The sequence below is a fragment of the Canis lupus genome, chromosome 11, assembly GCF_011100685.1.
Source record: "Canis lupus familiaris isolate Mischka breed German Shepherd chromosome 11, alternate assembly UU_Cfam_GSD_1.0, whole genome shotgun sequence".
NCBI classification, from domain to species: domain Eukaryota; kingdom Metazoa; phylum Chordata; class Mammalia; order Carnivora; family Canidae; genus Canis; species Canis lupus.
In genome coordinates, this window is record NC_049232.1 from 58,372,968 (window position 1) to 58,393,262 (window position 20,295).

The following is a 20,295-nucleotide window of genomic DNA, read 5'->3' on the forward strand; positions in this document are numbered from 1 at the left end:
TAGTAGGAAATACATTTCACACTATATTTTACACACTTCCTCTGCCTATATATTATAAACTAAACAAGTTTCACATAAAAACACTTGCTCTTACTATGTGTGAAACTCTCTGATACATGCAATTCTATTCTATTCTTTTTCACTAGAAGAATTCTAGTTGAAGTCCAAAATTGTGTACATTTGTTTCACAATCCACTAATGGTTTCAGACCTGTAGTTTGGAAAACCACCATAATAAGGAACATATTAAGATTCAATAATATTAAATGAGGATAAAAACAACTAGGGATACATTTATTAACCATTTACTATGTGCCAAAACACAATTGTTGTTATTTATGTATAATATCCTCAGTTCTTATTACAACCTTGAAAAGTAGCTCAGTCTTTTTTCACACAAGAACTGGGATGTGGGGGTACCTGAATGGCTCAGTTGGTTAAGCGTCTGCCTTCAGCTCAGGTCATGATCACAGCATCCTGCTGATCATCAAGCCCCGAATAGGGCATCCTGCTCAGCGGAGAGCCTGCTTCTCCCTCGTCTCCCTGGTTGTGCTCTCTTTCACTACCTCTGTCTCAAATACATACATACATACATACGTACATACATGCATACATACATACTGGGATGTGGAGAAGTTAAGAGATTTCCCCTACAAGGATGAGCCTGATTAAAGATTTCTTCCACTAGCCTAATAATAACATTTAAGTATATTAAACAACTGAATCAGAAACAAAAAAAGACACAGGTCTATCTTTCACTGGCAGGTTACTTAGTAGTAAATAGTCTCCAATTCACTGCTATCTAGAGTTTTTAAAAAGCTAAGCTGAGAGAAACAATACTGAGGAAGGAATGCATGAGGTATACGTAGTCTGGTCCATTCTTCCTAATCAGCCACTGCTCTAAATACGCAGTTAATATGCAGTTAAACATACAGTTCTCATGCTACAACATTATTAGCCCTATTTTACAAATGGAGAAACTGAAGCCTGAGATTTTGAGTCCCATGCCTAGTAAGTAGCAGAGTGAAATGTGGCTCACAGTCTTAGTGTTTCATTATGCCGTCTCTCTCAAGTTCAACCTAGTCTGAAATATAATACCCACCTCCTCCATTCTATTATCAATATTACTTTTGTTCACTTCGCTTTGATGCGATATCATCAGCCTATGTGAAGAATTGACATTGTGGGGTATGAGGGGGGTCACCTGGGTACAGTCAGTTAAGCCTCCAACTCTTGATTTCAGCTCAGGTTGTGATCTTGGGGTCATGGGGTTTGGCGCCATGTCAGGCTCCAAGCTCAGGGGGGCATCTGCTTGAGATTCTCTCTCTTCCCCTGCCCCTCCCCCCGGCTCACCACCCCCACTTGGCCAAATAAATAAATAAATAAATCTTTTAAAAATATATTTTTTAAAAAAAGAATTGACATGAGGTCCCATATAAAAAACAGTGCCATCCTACTCCATTTGAGCCCTTGTTTATCATGCCACACCTGTTATGAGAACCCAGGGAGAATTCCAGTCCAGTCACTACTATATCAGAAGGATTCTACTTATCTTTAACCATTGGTTCATTTTTTATCTTACAGATACTGTGAAATGTGCAACTGACCAACATTTCCTTATTGTGTTGACTATTTAGACAACTTCTACTCTAGGATCTAATTCTGTCTCCATACTTCTTTTTTATTCTATAGCAGCTTCTCACCAATGCTTGCTTACTTTATTTGATGAAGGTTGATAAAACTCCTTTTTGGAACCAAATGAGAATATATAAACATGCCCATTGCATATTTATGAATTATTATTAACTTTCCTACAGATAAGGAAACTGACACTAGGAAACATTTGAATAGAGTACTCAAGTCTGGGGCACCTGGGTGGCTCAGTGGTTAAGTGTCTGCCTTTGGCTAAGCTGGTGATCCCAGGATCCTGGGATTAAGTCCTGCATCAGGCTCCCAGCAGCAAGCCTGCTTCTCCCTCTGCCTGTGTCTCTGCTTTTCTCTGTGTCTCTCATGAGTAAATAAATAAAATCTTAGGAAAAAAGTACTCAAGTCTGTAGCATATAGTTTACCCTTTAACGTCATGCTGGCTTATATTCGTGAACTGATTTTCCACAGGCCACCTAAGTTTATGTGGAGAAATGCATCATATTTAATCATCATCCTGGGCTCCCACCTGTGATTCATGTGACATTATACAATTCATATAATCTCTCTCTTCCTCTGTTTCCTCACCTGCAAAATGGAAATAATATTATACCTACCTTGCAGGGTCATTGGGCAGAAACAGAGTTAATTTATGTAAAGTTCTTAGGACAGTACCTGGGACAAATGCATCATATATATCATTACCTTTACATCACCATCCCATCCTCCTCTTTCCTGGCTCTTGCCTCTGTTGTTTATGTGGGGAGCTTCCATTCCCTCTCAAAGGATCACACTTACTTCTAGAGGTGCCTAGGGAGGTGTCACATGGGCTCATGAGCAGTTTTCTCATGTTTCCTCCCCAGCTTAATAACTTGGTTCCTGCTTCCATCAGCGCCCTACTTGTGGGTTTCCAACCCAAGCCCTTGTATACAGCTACTGACACTTGTGCCTGGCTTGTTCTTTATTAATATGAAAAATATACAAGTCCTTAAAGTGGGCTGTTCCTTAGAGCCCTCAGTAAGATATTACTTTTGCATCACAACTGTGCCAAATCTTAACCATCTAAGCTCTGCTACGGTGTTCTTCCTGCTGAGTTTCTTCTTTTATCCCTGCTCTCTGTGGAATTGAACATATGCCCATGGGTCTTAGTCAAAAACCAATCTCCTAAACAGACACCATGCTGCCCTATCCATCCCCTTATACTCCCTTCTCTTCCATAGATCAACCTTTTACCTATTCGTCTGTCAACTTGCTCCCTACCAGCTCACCAGGCACAGGCAGCCATGTAGGAACCCCAACTTGGGATTAGCTGACACCCTCCTACATATCTACAGATTACTGTCTGTTTCCTGTGTTTATGAGTACTCCCCAGTTGGATCACAAATTGTCTGAGGTCCTAGAGAACAAGTCTAAGAATCCTGCACCTTCACAGCACTTAGTTTGAGACTGAACACAGAGGCTAACTCATTAATGTTGGTTAACTCATTAATTTGCCATAGTCTTGATAACTCCTGGCAAAACCAGAATGAGAAACCTCTTTGGGGAGGGAAACATCCATTGCCTCAGGTAGAGTGACCTTAGCACCCCAGTTTGTTCAGGACTATCTTGGTTTTAGCCCTGCAAGGTGCCAGGCCCCAGGAAGCCCCTCAGTCCTGGACAAACTGAGATGGTCAGTCACCTAGACTAGGCTTCTCCAGTTTCAAATATGCCCCTTACACTCCAGACCAATACCAGTCCTTTCATTCCAACCTCACATGTCTGCTCCCTTTCTCCTGGATGTGTGTGGGGTGGGGGGAGGTGTGTGCGTGCATGCATGTACTCTTTCGCTTGCTGTCATGAGTCATACCATCATTACCTGTTCCCCCACTCTTCCAGCTTGTATCAGGTTGTATAAATTAGTGGTCTGCAATTCCTCCAGACTTACAGACCAAAGGAAAAGGTACTGTCATCTCAGCCTTTTCCCTCAGCTTTGTAACCTTCTTCGTTATCACTTTTTGTGATCTTTAATCAGTGGAGGGTAGAAACACAACGCTCTCAACCCTAACAGGCAGGATTTCAGATATTGCTGGCTTCTGCCTTCTGAATCCTTGTGGAGTGGCCAGGATTTAATGCATTTTTTTATATCAGATTGTTATTCTTGGGAAGTGCAGCTGAGGAAAAAGCCTGGTATGTGAGCTTCTTCCCCCCCACTGCCATAATTGCTCCTTTCACACGGATTTCATCAACCCTCCACTTGCACTTGGGTCCGGCACAGCCTCACCATCTGCTCGTGTGACACCAACATTATGGCCTCCCTCCATGCATCCCTAAATGGGGCTGGAGAAGGCAACAGAGATGGCAAGTGTGCCAGCTGGCACCAGTGACATAAACCTAGACAGTGATGGATCATGGCCCAGGACAGAGAGGAAGAAGGGAGGATGCCGATGGCTAATTGTCCGCTGTCATCAGAGCTGCAGGGCAGACCTCTCTGGAAGCAGAACCAATGTGGTATTTCTGTTCCTGCAGTAAATGCAAAGCTCTTTTTAAATATGTGGTCACAAGAGAATGTTCAATAGAAAATAAACCTAGAGGGCAGCCACGTGGCTCAGTGGTTTAGTGCCGCCTTCGGCCCGGGGTGTGGTCCTGGAGTCCCAGGATCGAGTCCCGTGTCGGGCTCCCTGCATGGAGCCTGCTTCTCCCTCTGCCTGTGTCTGTGCCTCTCTCTGTGTGTCCCTCATGAATAAATAAATAAAATATTAAAAAAAAGAAACCTAGAAATCAAGATCTGAATTATTCTGGTTTTGCTTCTGTGCATCTCTAACTGGCATTACTGGGGACTCTCCAGGGAATTTAAGGATTACTTGAAAATGACAGGCAAGGGCTCCTGGCTGATCAGGGAGGCTGATCAGTGTAAGCAGACTTACGGCGCCCGGTCAGTGCCATCCGGTAGGCTGCCTAAGTTCCCATCTTCCTCTCCCGCCCTGAGTCTCCAAGATTCTCAGTACTTCATGCCTTTCAATTGACTGATTCACGCATTCATTCAGTTCTCTCTGAATGCTGCTTCCAGGATTAAATTGGCCAGGCAGCTATTCAAGATTTGTTCTATAGATTTCAAATTTAGGCATATTGACCTTGGCTTTTTTGTTGCCATTATTGTTGATTTTGATGTATATGAAGTTAAAAAATCTCTGTTCTGTGTTTTTCTAGTGAGTCTTTTTACCTATGTATATTTACTTTTGTTTACTTCACTTTCATCCTGCCCATTTTTAAATGGAAGTGGTAGCACAAAGGCACCCAGTAAAATATGATACTTGTCCTCATTAGAGGAAGCTAGATGCCATTTTTGGGTTTTGTTTTATCTGAAAGCTCCCATAGATCCTGCCTATTATTCCCCCAAGTAGTTGTTTCCCAAGGGCTGATGAAGCCATGAGACAGAAATCTATTTCCAGCCACATGGAGGAGACTCCTAGAAATCCCAGATCAGGGGCACCTGGGTGGCTCAGTGGTTGAGCATCTGCCTTTGGCTCAGGTTGTGATCCCGGGGTCCCGCATCAGTCTCCCCACAGGGAGCCTACTTCTCCCTCTGCCGATATCTTTACCTCATTCTCTGTGTCTCTCATGAATAAATAAATAAAATCTTAAAAAAAAAAAAAAAAGAAATCCCAGATCAGGCCTGTGCAGGAGGCACAGATAACCTTAGAGGTAAAGCCCCCAAACTGTGGGAATCATAGTGTTTGCTCAGCTCCAAAACATTCAGGTCAGCTGACTAGGTTCATTCCCATCAGGTCAGTTCAGTTGACCAGGGAAGCACAAAAGAAATAGAAACCACATGGCCTTGACTTTATGAACTAGCTGCCAGCAGAAGCAGCTTTGGAGCACCTCTCTTTCATACTTGTAGTAAACAGACTAATCCAAATCTCCTCTCTCTGGCTAAAAAGAAAAGAAAGAAAGTGCCAGAAACAGCAGAGCTGCCTGGCCTGAGCACTCGTGATTTACATGTGGTAAATCCCCAGGAAATAACATCAGGCGCAGAGAAACACTCAGGAGTGTCCCGAGATTACTAGATGGTCAGAAGTCGTGACAGAAGCTCTATTGGGGAAAAAAAAAAAAAAAGAAGCTCTATTGGGGAAGAAGGGTTGAAAATGCCAGAGAGCAGCATATAGTCCTTGTAGAACCAGAGACAAGTCACGTATGAAGCACAACGCATGGAAAGTATGATATGCGACCTACTGGAAGTAAAGAAAGGTGGCAATGGTTGAGGCCAAAGACAGAGCTTTATGGCAGAGTGGTTAGGGGTTTGCACTTTAGACACACTACAACTCAAGGCTTCTGAATGATTTCAGCTGGAATGAGGAGGAATTGCCGAGATAACATCCCACAAGTAGAGGCTGGGCCTGGTTTCAGAAAATGGGCAGAATGTAAAGCTTCTCTGCAGTGCTGTGGCTAGAGAACTGGGTATGAAATAGAAAAAAACGCCAAATAGTGCCTCTCTGCATTAGAGTTGCCTCCCTCTGTACCTCTCTAGGCTTTTGCAGAGGGTGAAATTTTGATGTCGTGGTACAGGTGTTTTTTTTTTTCTTCTGGGGATCAGAAAATGTGGGTTTCTTTCTAGTCCCAGACTTACCCTAACTAGCTGTGTCATGACCTTGGGTTAGTCATTCCAGGGCTGGAATAAGAGCTTTAGCCTTCCTAAACCCTTCCTTCCCCCTCACTGCCCCATATGTACTTCCAAACAGAAACAATTTTGAGCCACAAATGATGTGCAAAGATGTCCTCCCAAGTTCTGATTTTTTCCCATCATTATTACATTGATACTTTTTTTAAAAATCACTTAATTTTTTTTTTTACTCCTTTCTAAGTTTCCCTACATTGCTGATTCTCAACCAAAGTACCTGTTTGGCTTCCTTGTTGGATGATTCAGGAGTGATCACGTCCCCTTGTGGGCCTCAGCCTTCTCCTCTATGAAATAAAGATTTTAGACAGGAAGATCTCCAAGACCTCTTCCAGCTTAGTTTTCTGTGATTTCATAACCTCGAAAACCTATGTTCTTTCTACCTTTATCACCTTTATCTTGGCATTTTAGTGTTTCCAAATATGAATGAGAAAAATAATGTTGGCTTTTCTATATTCCCTCAACTTCTCATACCTACTAAAGCCTACATCTAAACCTCGGTGAGTATCTGGGACATTTGTGAGTGGAAATGAAAGGATAATTATGTCCCTTTTTATGTCTAAACCTTATGAAGGATAAGTGATTATAGTAAGATGTTATCAGGAAAGTCCTGGATTTACTGGTAGAAAGCATTTGGGAATAAATGCGCCTTTTTGGAGAAGGTATTCCTGGACCATGTGTTCGTCCCTGCCAATAATTCAGGCTTTAACCTTTCTAGGCTTTAGTTTTCCTGTTCATTTGTTCATTCATTCATGATTTACCTGCCTCTAATAGTTTATAATAAGGTAAGTATATCTCTAATATTTGATGAAATTTCTCAGGACCAGATCTCACATCTACATCTTGCCAATTCTTATGCCACTGCCCTTTGACTTTTCACCTCTGTTCTGAATGGAAATACTGCCTTGGCTGCCATGCATCCTCTGCGAGGGTGGCAGCAGAAGCTGGGTGTCTCTCTTAAGCCTTGCTGTGGTCTGCCTTTCCGATGGGAGCTGTTCATTATTTTCTGGAAGGTTTATATAACAGATGTTACAAGGCAGACAAGCAAGCACACACTCCCCGAGCCCAGAGCATGCTGAGCCAGGCACGCACACACTTGCCAATACCAAAAGGAGGAGAGCTGCTGGGGTGATGGAGGGAGTGTGCTCTGCGGGGCGAGCGCTGCTCCGAAGACCTGCTAATGTCTCTGTGTGGCCATGCTGTATTTTCAGCTTGTCATCATGGCTGGGACAGTGCTGCTTGCCTACTACTTCGAATGCACTGACACTTTTCAGGTGCATATCCAAGGATTCTTCTGTCAGGATGGAGACTTAATGAAGCCTTACCCGGGGACCGAGGAAGAAAGCTTCATCACCCCTCTGGTGCTCTATTGTGTGCTGGCTGCCACCCCAACTGCTATTGTAAGTACAGAATACTTCCTTCCTTATTGTCAGATACTAAATAACATTTCCTGTCTTCCTTTTCTTCTCTTTCCTCCCTTCCTGGGCATTCACCAGCAGCCTTATCGGGGGTGTCCTATTTCAGCCAAAATGGTGAATGGAGCTCTGCATTAAAAAAAAAAAAAATCTCATTAAAACAGGTCTTGTCTTTTATAGGTGGCTTTTGCTTTTTGGTATCTGAATTTAAAGATGTGTATATATACACATATACACATATACACATATACATATATATATACATATATATATATACACACAAGATATATACATGATTTTTTCCCATTTATATTTATATATATACACACACACATTTTTTAAAGTAAATGTGGATATTGTAAATCAACAGGCATGATTGGCTAATACGTTAAGAATAGCTACTGTGCTCTTGAAAAAATATGCTGTGGGGTGTGTGTATTTCAGAAGAGGTCTTGAATGTAAAATGCTGGTGCTAATATAAAGACTCAGATCAGAGTGGAATAGAATCCCCTGGGCCTGTGTCTCCTGCTGTTCTGATTGAACTTCCAGAAGGGCTGATGAGAGAAATCACTTGACCTAAAGTTTGCTGCGATTCATTCTTGGTGACTCTGGCTGTGTTCACATTACATCACGTTCAATTCAGTTGCAACTTTACCTTCATTTATTTCATTTTTCTCTCTCATGAGGCAAAAAAAAAAAAAAAAAAAAAAATTGGCCACACTATTCTCGAGGGAAACTTTCAAAAGCATAAAGCTCAGATCTATATTATCTGATAAAGTGGTTTAACCCTTAGACATTTTAATTTCAATTTTAAAAATGACTTTGTGTCTGTTTCATAATAAACATTTTTATGTCTGAACATGCTACAAGGTCAGATTAGTTGGGGTTTAATCTCAGTTATAATTTCCCCTATCTCTTCTAAGGGCTGCCTCCTCTACCCCTGCCCCCTTACTCCCCACCCTCACTCTCTCCTCTCTCTTTTGGTAATAAAAATATTGACTGGCATGCTAAGAAATATACTGACTGCTCAGACATTCAGTTCAGACATTTGTTTTCTATGCAAATGTTTTGTTTGCTTTAAGATGAGAAATGGAATAGAATTTTGAGGAGAAATAATATGGGCATAATGAACCCTGCTACTTTATTTCAATCATTGATCCTAGGCTCTGTAAGCACCCCCTTAAATGATAAGACTATACTATAGCAATTAAGGTCAGCAGTGATAAAACTGTGGTATATTAGAATGGTTAAAAAACAAGCTCTGCAGTCCAACACATCTGGATTTACATCCTGCCTATGTGACTTTGTACAAATCACTCTATTGCCCCCTGCCATAAAACATAGGAATAATATAACTCCCTATTTCATGGAGTTGTCATGAGACTTGAATAAGATTGTTCGTATGAATGACTCTGCGCAGTGGCATGTACTGTTTAGCAGTAGGAGAACAAAGAGCCTGGCTGGAAACCGTTCTTCACCCTCTTCAGGATCACAGGCCAACTTCCTGTACCTGAAGAGAATGAGACGCCACTTGGAAGCCCTGGAACTACAGGCAGTGGACTTAGTCTGGAATCACATCCTGATTTCTTTCTCTCAGAAGCATATAATTTTCTTATGTATTCACACATCTCTCTGAGTGATCCCTTGACTTACTAATGTATTCTCCTCTCTTCTTCCTAGTCCCGGGATATATATTATTGCCTAGGTTCTCCTGTAATTGCTTCTTGAAATTAGAGAGATTTTGTTCCATTAAAAACAAAACAAAACAAAAAAAAAAAAAAACAAAACCAAAAACAAAAAACAAAAAAAAACTAAGCAAAGCCAGGGAAACAGATTAAGAAAAACTATGGACAAAAGAATTTGTGAATTAGAAAACAATAGAATTAACAAGTAAAATAAGGAGCTAATTCTTTGAAAAGCAAAATGTGCAACCCCCTAGTCTACTATAGAAAGGCAGAAGTAAAAAAAATGTTAAAGCATGTATATAAGCAAAAATACATAAACCTTTAAAAGTCTGTATTAAAATTGTATTTACAATTCTGTGCCAATAAATGCTTTCATCTCAATAAAATTGGTAATATTTTATGAAAAGATAATTTATAAGCAAGGCCCTAAAAGGATGTAGGAAAGCTGAATAGTGAATAAAAACAGGATAAATTTTTAAACATGTCTAAAATTTATCTCACTAAATAGTATGAGGACATGTAGCTATAACATAAATTCCTTCAAACTTTCAAGGAATAGAAAATCCATAATTATATAAAATGTCCCAGAGCCTAAATATAAATGGAAAGCTTTTTAGTGCAAATTACAAAGCAAGAAAAATATAGATTTTAAACACTTAGAAAGTCTGTGTGTACACCCACAAAAGCACCCTGAGTAGCAAAAACAGTCTCCTTTATGAATGTTGATGCAAGCATATAGAAAAGGTTTGATAGACTTGTCTGCCTAAAAATAAGCATCTCTAACAAAAGAAAAAGACTGCAAAAAACTTACAGGATATAAGACTCAAAAAACTTACAGGATGTAAGACTCAAATGTAAATATCCTTACTATTTTTAAAAATGAGCTTCCCCAAATAAAACCAGGAGAGGACAAGAATAAACAATTAATAAAACAGTAAATTGACCGTGCATGTCAACATTTCTAAACTCATCAATTATCAAAGAAAAGTAATTTTGACAAGCACAGCATTTCCCTCTATGCAATTGAAAATGTTTTAAAGAAATTAGCCCATGTAGTTGAAGGTACAGACACTTTCACACAGTTCTAGTAAAAGTGTAGACAGATATTTTCTTTTTAAAGAGCAGCTTATCAAAGATGTATTAAAAGTTTATAAAATTCAGACTCAGTTATTAATTCCATTCCCTGAATTTATGTTAAGGAAATAATCAGTTTTATATAAATACAAGGATTTGTGTATAGGGATATTCATGTCAGCTGTAGTCCCAATGAAAAACTTGGAACTGGCTAAATACACAGTACTGGGGGATTGTGTAAATACATTATGAGGCAGTTGTGTTTTTGAGACACCTTTAATAGCAATGAAACATGCTTTTGATTTAATGTTAAGATTTTTAAGGGCTAAAAAAAAAAGATTTTTAAGGGCTAAAAAATGTATATAATAGTGCATGAAAATCTTTCTCCCTTTCACAAGAGAATCTGACCTCTTAATTTTCTGGGTGAGTTTTCCTAGAAAGGTTTTTAGTAGTATATATCAACTGTGTGGCTAGGCAAAATTAACTCCTGATTGGTGAATTGTCATCTGTACTCAGAGAACTGTAATTACCCGAGGAGGTGCCATGCTATTTCTAAGTGCAGTGACTCTAGAAATTTCACACATCCGCTGCAGGACCTTGAAAGCTATGCCTGTGGAGTTGGCTGCACCAGATGTTGACTCCTATAAAGCATGAGGTTTTTAAGTCTTGGTGGCTCCTGCTTCCTCTGATATGTCTGTGGTCTCTTGCACTTGAGCTATACTGCTGTGCTGGACCACTGTGAAGACACGTGCTGAAGAGGAGCATGTGATGCTTCCCTCCTTCCAAGTAGACAGTGCCCAATGTAGCATGTGGTTGTCTGTGGGTCTGAATCTTTAATGGCCCTAAGAAGATACATGGTGTGTGTTGCAAGATAATCACAAATTTATAATTATACATAAAAAAGAGTAGTATGAAATTAACTAAAAATTTACAGTCATTACCTATGAGTGCTAATGGTACAGTTAATTTTTTCTTCTCTTTTATCCTTTTATATACTCCTTTCCTAATTCTACAGGAGTGTGTATTATTTTCAAATCAAAAGATACATTTTTAAAACATTGTTTACTCCACTTCTTCTGGCAATAATTATGAAACAACCAATGTCTAATAAGACTTGAAAATGGCAATTCTAATAAACAAAAACACACATGGCCAAAAAACAAAAATAGGAAAAGAGAACTTTGTGGAGAATTTTCTCTTCTTTCTGGGCAAAAATAATATTGCCTTGATTCTAAGATTTTCAGTAGAAACTGTTCTCCAGGCTGCAAAGTTTGATTCTATCTCTTTCATTGACTTCCTTTTTCCCTAAATGACACAAATTCACATGGAAGTCAGTTGCTCCTATGGTCAATAAACAACTGAGGACTAAGAACCTATAGTTCTACTATAGCTCTCAAGTATGGAACCTTCTCCATTTCTTTGCTTCTTTGGGTGAAAAATGTGACCAATAATGCTAGCAGATCCCTAAGACATAGCCTGAGGAATATTCCATAAATGATTATAAGCATGACATCTTAATTTACTTACATTATGTAGTTTTTGCCTAATTTAGCCTCTTGACATCCCAGTGAAATAGAAAAGAGACACCCCAAAGAACATAGAGAAGGTGTGGTCCAGTTCCCTTCATTTTTGAGTTGAGAACCTCAAGACTTAACTAGGTTAAATGATTCATTGAAGGTCCAGCTAGTTCTGTGTGTGACTGAACAGATAGCCACCCATTTGGTTCCACTTTTATTTTTCTCCCGAATGAGGGGCATTGCTAGGAGCCAAGGCTGATTACAGCTGTGACAGGTTAATGGTAGAGAACCGTGTGGCTTTGAAACGCACTGACAGTGCTTGATCTTCCCCTAAGACCTGAAAAAAAGTGAGCAGCGTCAGGATAGAGAGCAAAATTCCTCTGATGCTCAGACATTTCCTGGGAGGAAGGAACTGTGTTCATTTCTTCTGTCCCATCTTAGGGAGGTATGGCTTGTCCAAGAGCAGCTTTTATTGGGCCATTGGGATCCAGATCCCAAGTGTCTAACAGAGCACCGTCCCTGCTTCAGAGTGTGCATTCCCTTCACGCTGCCGTCATCTGATCTCAGGTTGGGTGTGTCAGAAGAGGCAAAGATCCAGTCATGGCTTTGCCTCCAGTAATTGTGTGACCTCTGGTAAGTCATATTCCCTTGATAGGTTCAATTTCTCATCTGTAGTTAAAAGGAGGGATTGGGCTAATGATCTCCAAGATATTTCTAGTTCTAACATTCCAATAAAGCTATAAAAAAATAAAAATATTTTTTTTAAAAAAGCATTCTGATTGGAAAGTTCCACATGTCATGTTCCCAATCCCCAAGTTTCAACTTTCTTTCTGGAGTTGATTTTATACTCTGTGCCTGGTCAGGTTTTCATAGAACTGCATGGAGTTTTTGTTGTCATTGTTTATTTCTTCCTTAAGCCCATTTCCTGTTTTCATTGGAGTAGGAAGAAGGCAAGATCCCTGTGGGGTGACTTGTATGACATTAACGAATGGCGATTTTCAGAAAAGTAGCGCAACCTGGACTTGTCCTTGGTTTACTGTGCATTCTAAAGCACAAAGGATGTAGGAAAACCTAGCACCTTCCACTGCTCTGTGTCTCTTTGGATGGGCATTAACAACTCCATTCATGACTGCAGGGACGCACAAGAAAGGCACAAGGGAAAAGACTGTGCTGAGTGTTTGACCTGTCAGTTCCTATTTCTCCTTTTGTGCTTTGCTGTCAGAAGAGATCAACATCATGTCAGGGCAAAGCCACATGGGCATTAAACTGCACAGAGACAGGCCACTGCTGTCTCAGATCTTCAGGAAAGGTTAGAGCTTGGGGGATTTATTGTGTCCAGAACAGTTTAACCAAAAGTGGTAGCCCATACTTCCAAGAAATCTGCAGGGTGCCTTCTAACCAATGTGGAATCCCTGGATGACCACTGCCTCTGGCCTCCTGAAGAAACTTGTACCACTCTGAGTCAAGGGCAGAGAGCCTGCTTGGATAAGAGGATTTAACTCAGCAGAGAATCTGATTTACCTTTATTTTACCTCAGCCCCAGCACCACAAGGCATGAGAAAAATGGCTATTAAACCTTTTTCTTGGCCTCACAACAAAGTGACAGGGGAGTATTTAGTATTGAAGCAGCAGAACATTTGATGCCTAGCCCGAGAGAATTGAAACAGCTCGCAGTTTGCATGCAACTGTGCACGCACGCATATATAAGACTAATCTAGAATTTCGTAGGAAAGGAAGAGACAAACACAGTTTGATAGAAAGGCACAAATTGGAGGAAATTGTGAATCTTCATTTGGGGGGTTTCCGGGCTGTAAGCTCTTGGAGTGAATATAAAAGCCCAAAACACAGTGTGGAACAGAGTGGGCTCTCACTAAATGTAAGTCTGTTGGCTGGCTGACGTGGGACGCAGCTGCTGAAGCAAAGGCAGCATTGTGGGACTTTGCACTGCCTCAGAATCTGCCTCTTCCAGGCTCTGAATAATCTCATCTATTGAAACCCCTTTTAACACTTTATAATTCACATCTTTTTCCCTTTTGTACATGATCACATGACTTCCTTTTTGGTTTTTTGTTTCTTACCATGAGAACATCATTTTGTTGTTGTTGATGCTAAGGTACTTAGTCTTTACAATTACATTTTTCTTTTCTGGGCAAGATTTATAGGTATACCCATTAATGATTGTGGATTTTTTAAAACTTAAAAAAATGTGTTTCCCCATCTTCTATCAGCTACACATGAATGCTCTAAATTCTTTCACAGATTGTCTCTTCCCCTCACATCATCCCACAGAAAGACTTGGTTGCCATCTTTGAGATGCCCCTTCTAGTGATTGCTGGTGATTGTGGGAAGGAGTTTTGATAATTTGCTTCTTGAAAAGCCTCTTTGCCTAAAAATACATGCTGGTCAATTTAGTTAGTTATCCCAATGCATTTTGCTTTTTATTGAGAGCAGTGTTCTACCTAATGCATTTTAAATTCCAATTTCTCTGATATCCACTGTCCAGGATAAAGGCATAAGAGACTGCTATGATTTGGAATGTAGCATACCACCTGTATTACATTTTATAACAGGTATCAACTGAAGACTGCCTTCGGAGTGGGTAGATATGGGTCCTAGATTAACACCAGGAGGGAGGCCCCAATCCACAAATAGTTGCTGAACAACTTCCAAAATAGCATCATGCAAATGGCCTTGACTCTGTTGAAGCCTTGATCTTTAAAAGGCATAGGAAGTATCTGGAGTTGAATTTCTTACTTATACTTAGATGTAATAAAGCAGAAATCAAGAACTCTTGAACCAACCAGAGCTCAGCAACTGAGCCTCTGCAAGATGCCTCTGCAGATCTGGGCTGTCCATGGCATTCAGTGGGGAAAGATTAGAGCAGAACGTGAAGATGTGGGCATTCAGGACTGTCAGCACAGTCTGTATATTTTATATTTCCTGGGTCACTAAACAAAATCTACCACAAAAGCCATGCCTGCCTTTCTTAGAAGTGCTCATGACTATGGAAAGCTCCCAGGAGAATATTGGAAGCATCCAGAAATCCCTGGGACTGAAAGCTATTAAATAGCTGAAGCTATTTAAATGCTAATATTGGGAAGTGTACAAAGAACCCTCTCCTCTCCTCTTCCTCAAAGTATAATCCGCAGAAATCCCAGAGAGGGATTTGCAACCTCTACTGTCCTTCAGGAACGCAAGTGACAGAGATAGCAGCAGGCAACAGGATGACTCTGGAGTAGGTTGCATCCACTTTGCTTAAGGAAAGATTACTTGGTGAGGGCAAAGTCCTGTGGGATTTTGAAAGTGAACTAAGGCCCTGGAGAGTTTAACCAGTGGAACTGAGATTGAAGCCCAATTATGTGATATCAGTTTCCCTTCCTCAGTGCTGTCTTGTCAGTTCCTATCATAACAGCAAAATGTTTGAGCTGGACCAGCACAGTCTGGGACTTCTTGTCCGACACATGAGAAACTGAGGCCCAAAGAGGCTCAGTGACCAGTCTAAGATCAAATACCTGGTTGGCGGCAGAACAGAACTGGAGTCATACCATGTTTCCTTACTCTAGAAGTAGAGACAATGATTTTTTTTTTTTTTAATTTTTTTTTTTTATTTTTTTTTTATTGGTGTTCAATTTACTAACATACAGAATACCCAGTGCCCGTCACCCATTCACTTCCACCCCCCGCCCTCCTCCCCTTCTACCACCCCTAGTTCGTTTCCCAGAGTTAGCAGTCTTTACGTTCTGTCTCCCTTTCTGATATTTCCCACACATTTCTTCTCCCTTCCCTTATTTTCCCTTTCACTATTATTTATATTCCCCAAATGAATGAGAACATATAATGTTTGTCCTTCTCTGACTGACTTACTTCACTCAGCATAATACCCTCCAGTTCCATCCACGTTGAAGCAAATGGTGGGTATTTGTCATTTCTAATAGCTGAGTAATATTCCATTGTATACATAAACCACATCTTCTTTATCCATTCATCTTTCGTTGGACACCGAGGCTCCTTCCACAGTTTGGCTATAGTGGCCATTGCTGCTAGAAACATCGGGGTGCAGGTGTCCCGGCGTTTCATTGCATTTGTATCTTTGGGGTAAATCCCCAACAGTGCAATTGCTGGGTCGTAGGGCAGGTCTATTTTTAACTGTTTGAGGAACCTCCACACAGTTTTCCAGAGTGGCTGCACCAGTTCACATTCCCACCAACAGTGTAAGAGGGTTCCCTTTTCTCCGCATCCTCTCCAACATTTGTTGTTTCCTGCCTTGTTAATTTTCCCCATTCTCACTGGTGTGAGGTGGTATCTCATTGTAGTTTTGATTTGTATTTCCCTGATGGCAAGTGATGCAGAGCATTTTCTCATATGCATGTTGGCCATGTCTATGTCTTCCTCTGTGAGATTTCTCTTCATGTCTTTTGCCCATTTCATGATTGGATTGTTTGTTTCTTTGGTGTTGAGTTTAATAAGTTCTTTATAGATCTTGGAAACTAGCCCTTTATCTGATATGTCATTTGCAAATATATTCTCCCATTCTGTAGGTTGTCTTTGAGTTTTGTTGACTGTATCCTTTGCTGTGCAAAAGCTTCTTATCTTGATGAAGTCCCAATAGTTCATTTTTGCTTTTGTTTCTTTTGCCTTCGTGGATGTATCTTGCAAGAAGTTACTATGGCCGAGTTCAAAAAGGGTGTTGCCTGTGTTCTTCTCTAGGATTTTGATGGAATCTTGTCTCACATTTAGATCTTTCATCCATTTTGAGTTTATCTTTGTGTATGGTGAAAGAGAGTGGTCTAGTTTCATTCTTCTGCATGTGGATGTCCAATTTTCCCAGCACCATTTATTGAAGAGACTGTCTTTCTTCCAATGGATAGTCTTTCCTCCTTTATCGAATATTAGTTGCCCATAAAGTTCAGGGTCCACTTCTGGATTCTCTATTCTGTTCCACTGATCTATGTGTCTGTTTTTGTGCCAGTACCACACTGTCTTGATGACCACAGCTTTGTAGTACAACCTGAAATCTGGCATTGTGATGCCCCCAGATATGGTTTTCTTTTTTAAAATTCCCCTGGCTATTCGGGGTCTTTTCTGATTCCACACAAATCTTAAAATAATTTGTTCTAACTCTCTGAAGAAAGTCCATGGTATTTTGATAGGGATTGCATTAAACGTGTATATTGCCCTGGGTAACATTGACATTTTCACAATATTAATTCTGCCAATCCATGAGCATGGAATATTTTTCCATCTCTTTGTGTCTTCCTCAATTTCTTTCAGAAGTGTTCTATAGTTTTGAGGGTATAGATCCTTTACATCTTTGGTGAGGTTTATTCCTAGGTATCTTATGCTTTTGGGTGCAATTGTAAATGGGATTGACTCCTTAATTTCTCTTTCTTCAGTCTCATTGTTAGTGTATAGAAATGCCACTGACTTCTGGGCATTGATTTTGTATCCTGCCACGCTACCGAATTGCTGTATGAGTTCTAGCAATCTTGGGGTGGAGACTTTTGGGTTTTCTATGTAGAGTATCATGTCATCGGCGAAGAGAGAGAGTTTGACTTCTTCTTTGCCAATTTGAATGCCTTTAATGTCTTTTTGTTGTCTGATTGCTGAGGCTAGGACTTCCAGTACTATGTTGAATAGCAGTGGTGAGAGTGGACATCCCTGTCTTGTTCCTGATCTTAGGGGAAAGGCTCCCAGTGCTTCCCCATTGAGAATGATATTTGCTGTGGGCTTTTCATAGATGGCTTTTAAGATGTCGAGGAATGTTCCCTCTATCCCTACACTCTGAAGAGTTTTGATCAGGAATGGATGCTGTATTTTGTCAAATGCTTTCTCTGCATCCAATGAGAGGATCATATGGTTCTTGGTTTTTCTCTTGCTGATATGATGAATCACATTGATTGTTTTACGGGTGTTGAACCAGCCTTGTGTCCCAGGGATAAATCCTACTTGGTCATGGTGAATAATTTTCTTAATGTACTGTTGGATCCTATTGGCCAGTATCTTGTTGAGAATTTTTGCATCCATGTTCATCAGGGATATTGGTCTGTAATTCTCCTTTTTGGCGGGGTCTTTGTCTGGCTTTGGAATTAAGGTGATGCTGGCTTCATAGAACGAATTTGGAAGTACTCCATCTCTTTCTATCTTTCCAAACAGCTTTAGGAGAATAGGTATGATTTCTTCTTTAAACGTTTGATAAAATTCTCCTGGGAAGCCATCTGGCCCTGGACTCTTGTGTCTTGGGAGGTTTTTGATGACTGCTTCAATTTCCTCCCTGGTTATTGGCCTGTTCAGGTTTTCTATTTCTTCCTGTTCCAGTTTTGGTAGTTTGTGGCTTTCCAGGAATGTGTCCATTTCTTCTAGATTGCCTAATTTATTGGCGTATAGCTGTTCATAATATGTTTTTAAAATCGTTTGTATTTCCTTGGTGTTGGTAGTGATCTCTCCTTTCTCATTCATGATTTTATTAATTTGAGTCTTCTCTCTCTTCTTTTTAATAAGGCTGGCTAATGGTTTATCTATCTTATTAATTCTTTCAAAGAACCAACTCCTGGTTCTGTTGATCTGTTCCACAGTTCTTCTGGTCTCGATTTCGTTGAGTTCTGCTCGAATCTTTATTAACTCCCTTCTTCTCTTGGGTGTAGGATCTATTTGCTGTTTTTTCTCTAGCTCCTTTATGTGTAAGGTTAGCTTTTGTATTTGAGTTCTTTCCAGTTTTTGAATGGATGCTTGTATTGCGATGTATTTCCCCCTTAGGACTGCTTTTGCTGCATCCCAAAGATTTTGAACGGTTGTATCTTCATTCTCATTAGTTTCCATGAATCTTTTTAATTCTTCCTTAATTTCCTGGTTGACCCTTTTATCTTTTAGCAGGATGGTCCTTAACCTCCATGTGTTTGAGGTCCTTCCAAACTTCTTGTTGTGATTTAGTTCTAATTTCAAGGCATTATGGTCCGAGAATATGCAGGGGACAATCCCAATCTTTTGGTATCGGTTCAGACCCGATTTGTGACCCAATATGTGGTCTATTCTGGAGAAAGTTCCATGTGCGCTTGAGAAGAATGTGTATTCGGTTGAGTTTGGATGTAAAGTTCTGTAGATATCTGTGAAATCCATCTGGTCCAGTGTATCATTTAAAGCTCTCGTTTCTTTGGAGATGTTTTGCTTAGAAGACCTATCGAGTATAGAAAGAGCTAGATTGAAGTCACCAAGTATAAGTGTATTATTATCTAAGTATTTCTTCACTTTGGTTAATAATTGATTTATATATTTGGCAGCTCCCACATTCGGAGCATATATATTGAGGATTGTTAAGTCCTCTTGTTGAATAGATCCTTTAAGTATGATATAGTGTCCCTCTTCATCTCTCAGTACAGTCTTTGGGGTAAATTTTAGTTTATCTGATATAAGGATGGCTACCCCTGCTTTCTTTTGAGGACCATTCGAATGGTAAATGGTTCTCCAACCTTTTATTTTCAGGCTGTAGGTGTCCTTCTGTCTAAAATGAGTCTCTTGTAGACAGCAAATAGATGGGTCCTGCTTTTTTATCCAGTCTGAAACCCTGCGCCTTTTGATGGGGTCATTAAGCCCGTTCACATTCAGAGTTACTGTTGACAGATATGAGTTTAGTGTCATCATGATATCTATTCAGTCTTTGTTTTTGTGGACTGTTCCACTGAACTTCTTCTTAAAGGGGAATTTTAAGAGGCCCCCTTAAAATTTCTTGCAGAGCTGGTTTGGAGGTCACATATTCTTTTAGTTGCTGCCTGTCTTGGAAGCTCTTTATCTCTCCTTCCATTTTGAATGAGAGCCTTGCTGGATAAAGTATTCTTGGTTGCATGTTCTTCTCATTTAGGACCCTGAATATATCCTGCCAGCCCTTTCTGGCCTGCCAGGTCTCTGTGGAGAGGTCTGCTGTTACCCTAATACTCCTCCCCATAAAAGTCAGGGATTTCTTGTCTCTTGCTGCTTTAAGGATCTTCTCCTTATCTTTGGAATTTGCAAGCTTCACAATTAAATGTCGAGGTGTTGAACGGTTTTCATTGATTTTAGGGGGGGATCTCTCTATTTCCTGGATCTGAATGCCTGTTTCCCTTCCCAGATTAGGAAAGTTTTCAGCTAGAATTTGTTCAAATACATATTCTGGCCCTCTGTCCCTTTCGGCGCCCTCGGGAACCCCAATTAAACGTAGGTTTTTCTTCCTCAGGCTGTCGTTTATTTCCCTTAATCTATCTTCATGGTCTTTTAATTGTTTGTCTCTTTTTTCCTCAGTTTCCCTCTTTGCTATCAACTTGTCTTCTAGGTCACTCACTC

The 20,295-nt window shown here is 40.2% G+C and overlaps 1 protein-coding gene across 5 annotated transcripts in view; it reads left to right on the top strand.

The window, feature by feature from the left end:
• Positions 1–20,295, top strand: part of PLPPR1 (phospholipid phosphatase related 1) — a 404,846-nt gene that overhangs the window by 346,783 nt on the left and 37,768 nt on the right. For all 5 annotated transcript variants that reach the window (XM_038552949.1, XM_038552951.1, XM_038552950.1 and 2 more), the window contains one exon: positions 7,506–7,694. In XM_038552949.1, coding sequence (XP_038408877.1) covers positions 7,506–7,694 — 189 coding nt within the window. The remainder of the gene's footprint in view (positions 1–7,505; positions 7,695–20,295) is intronic.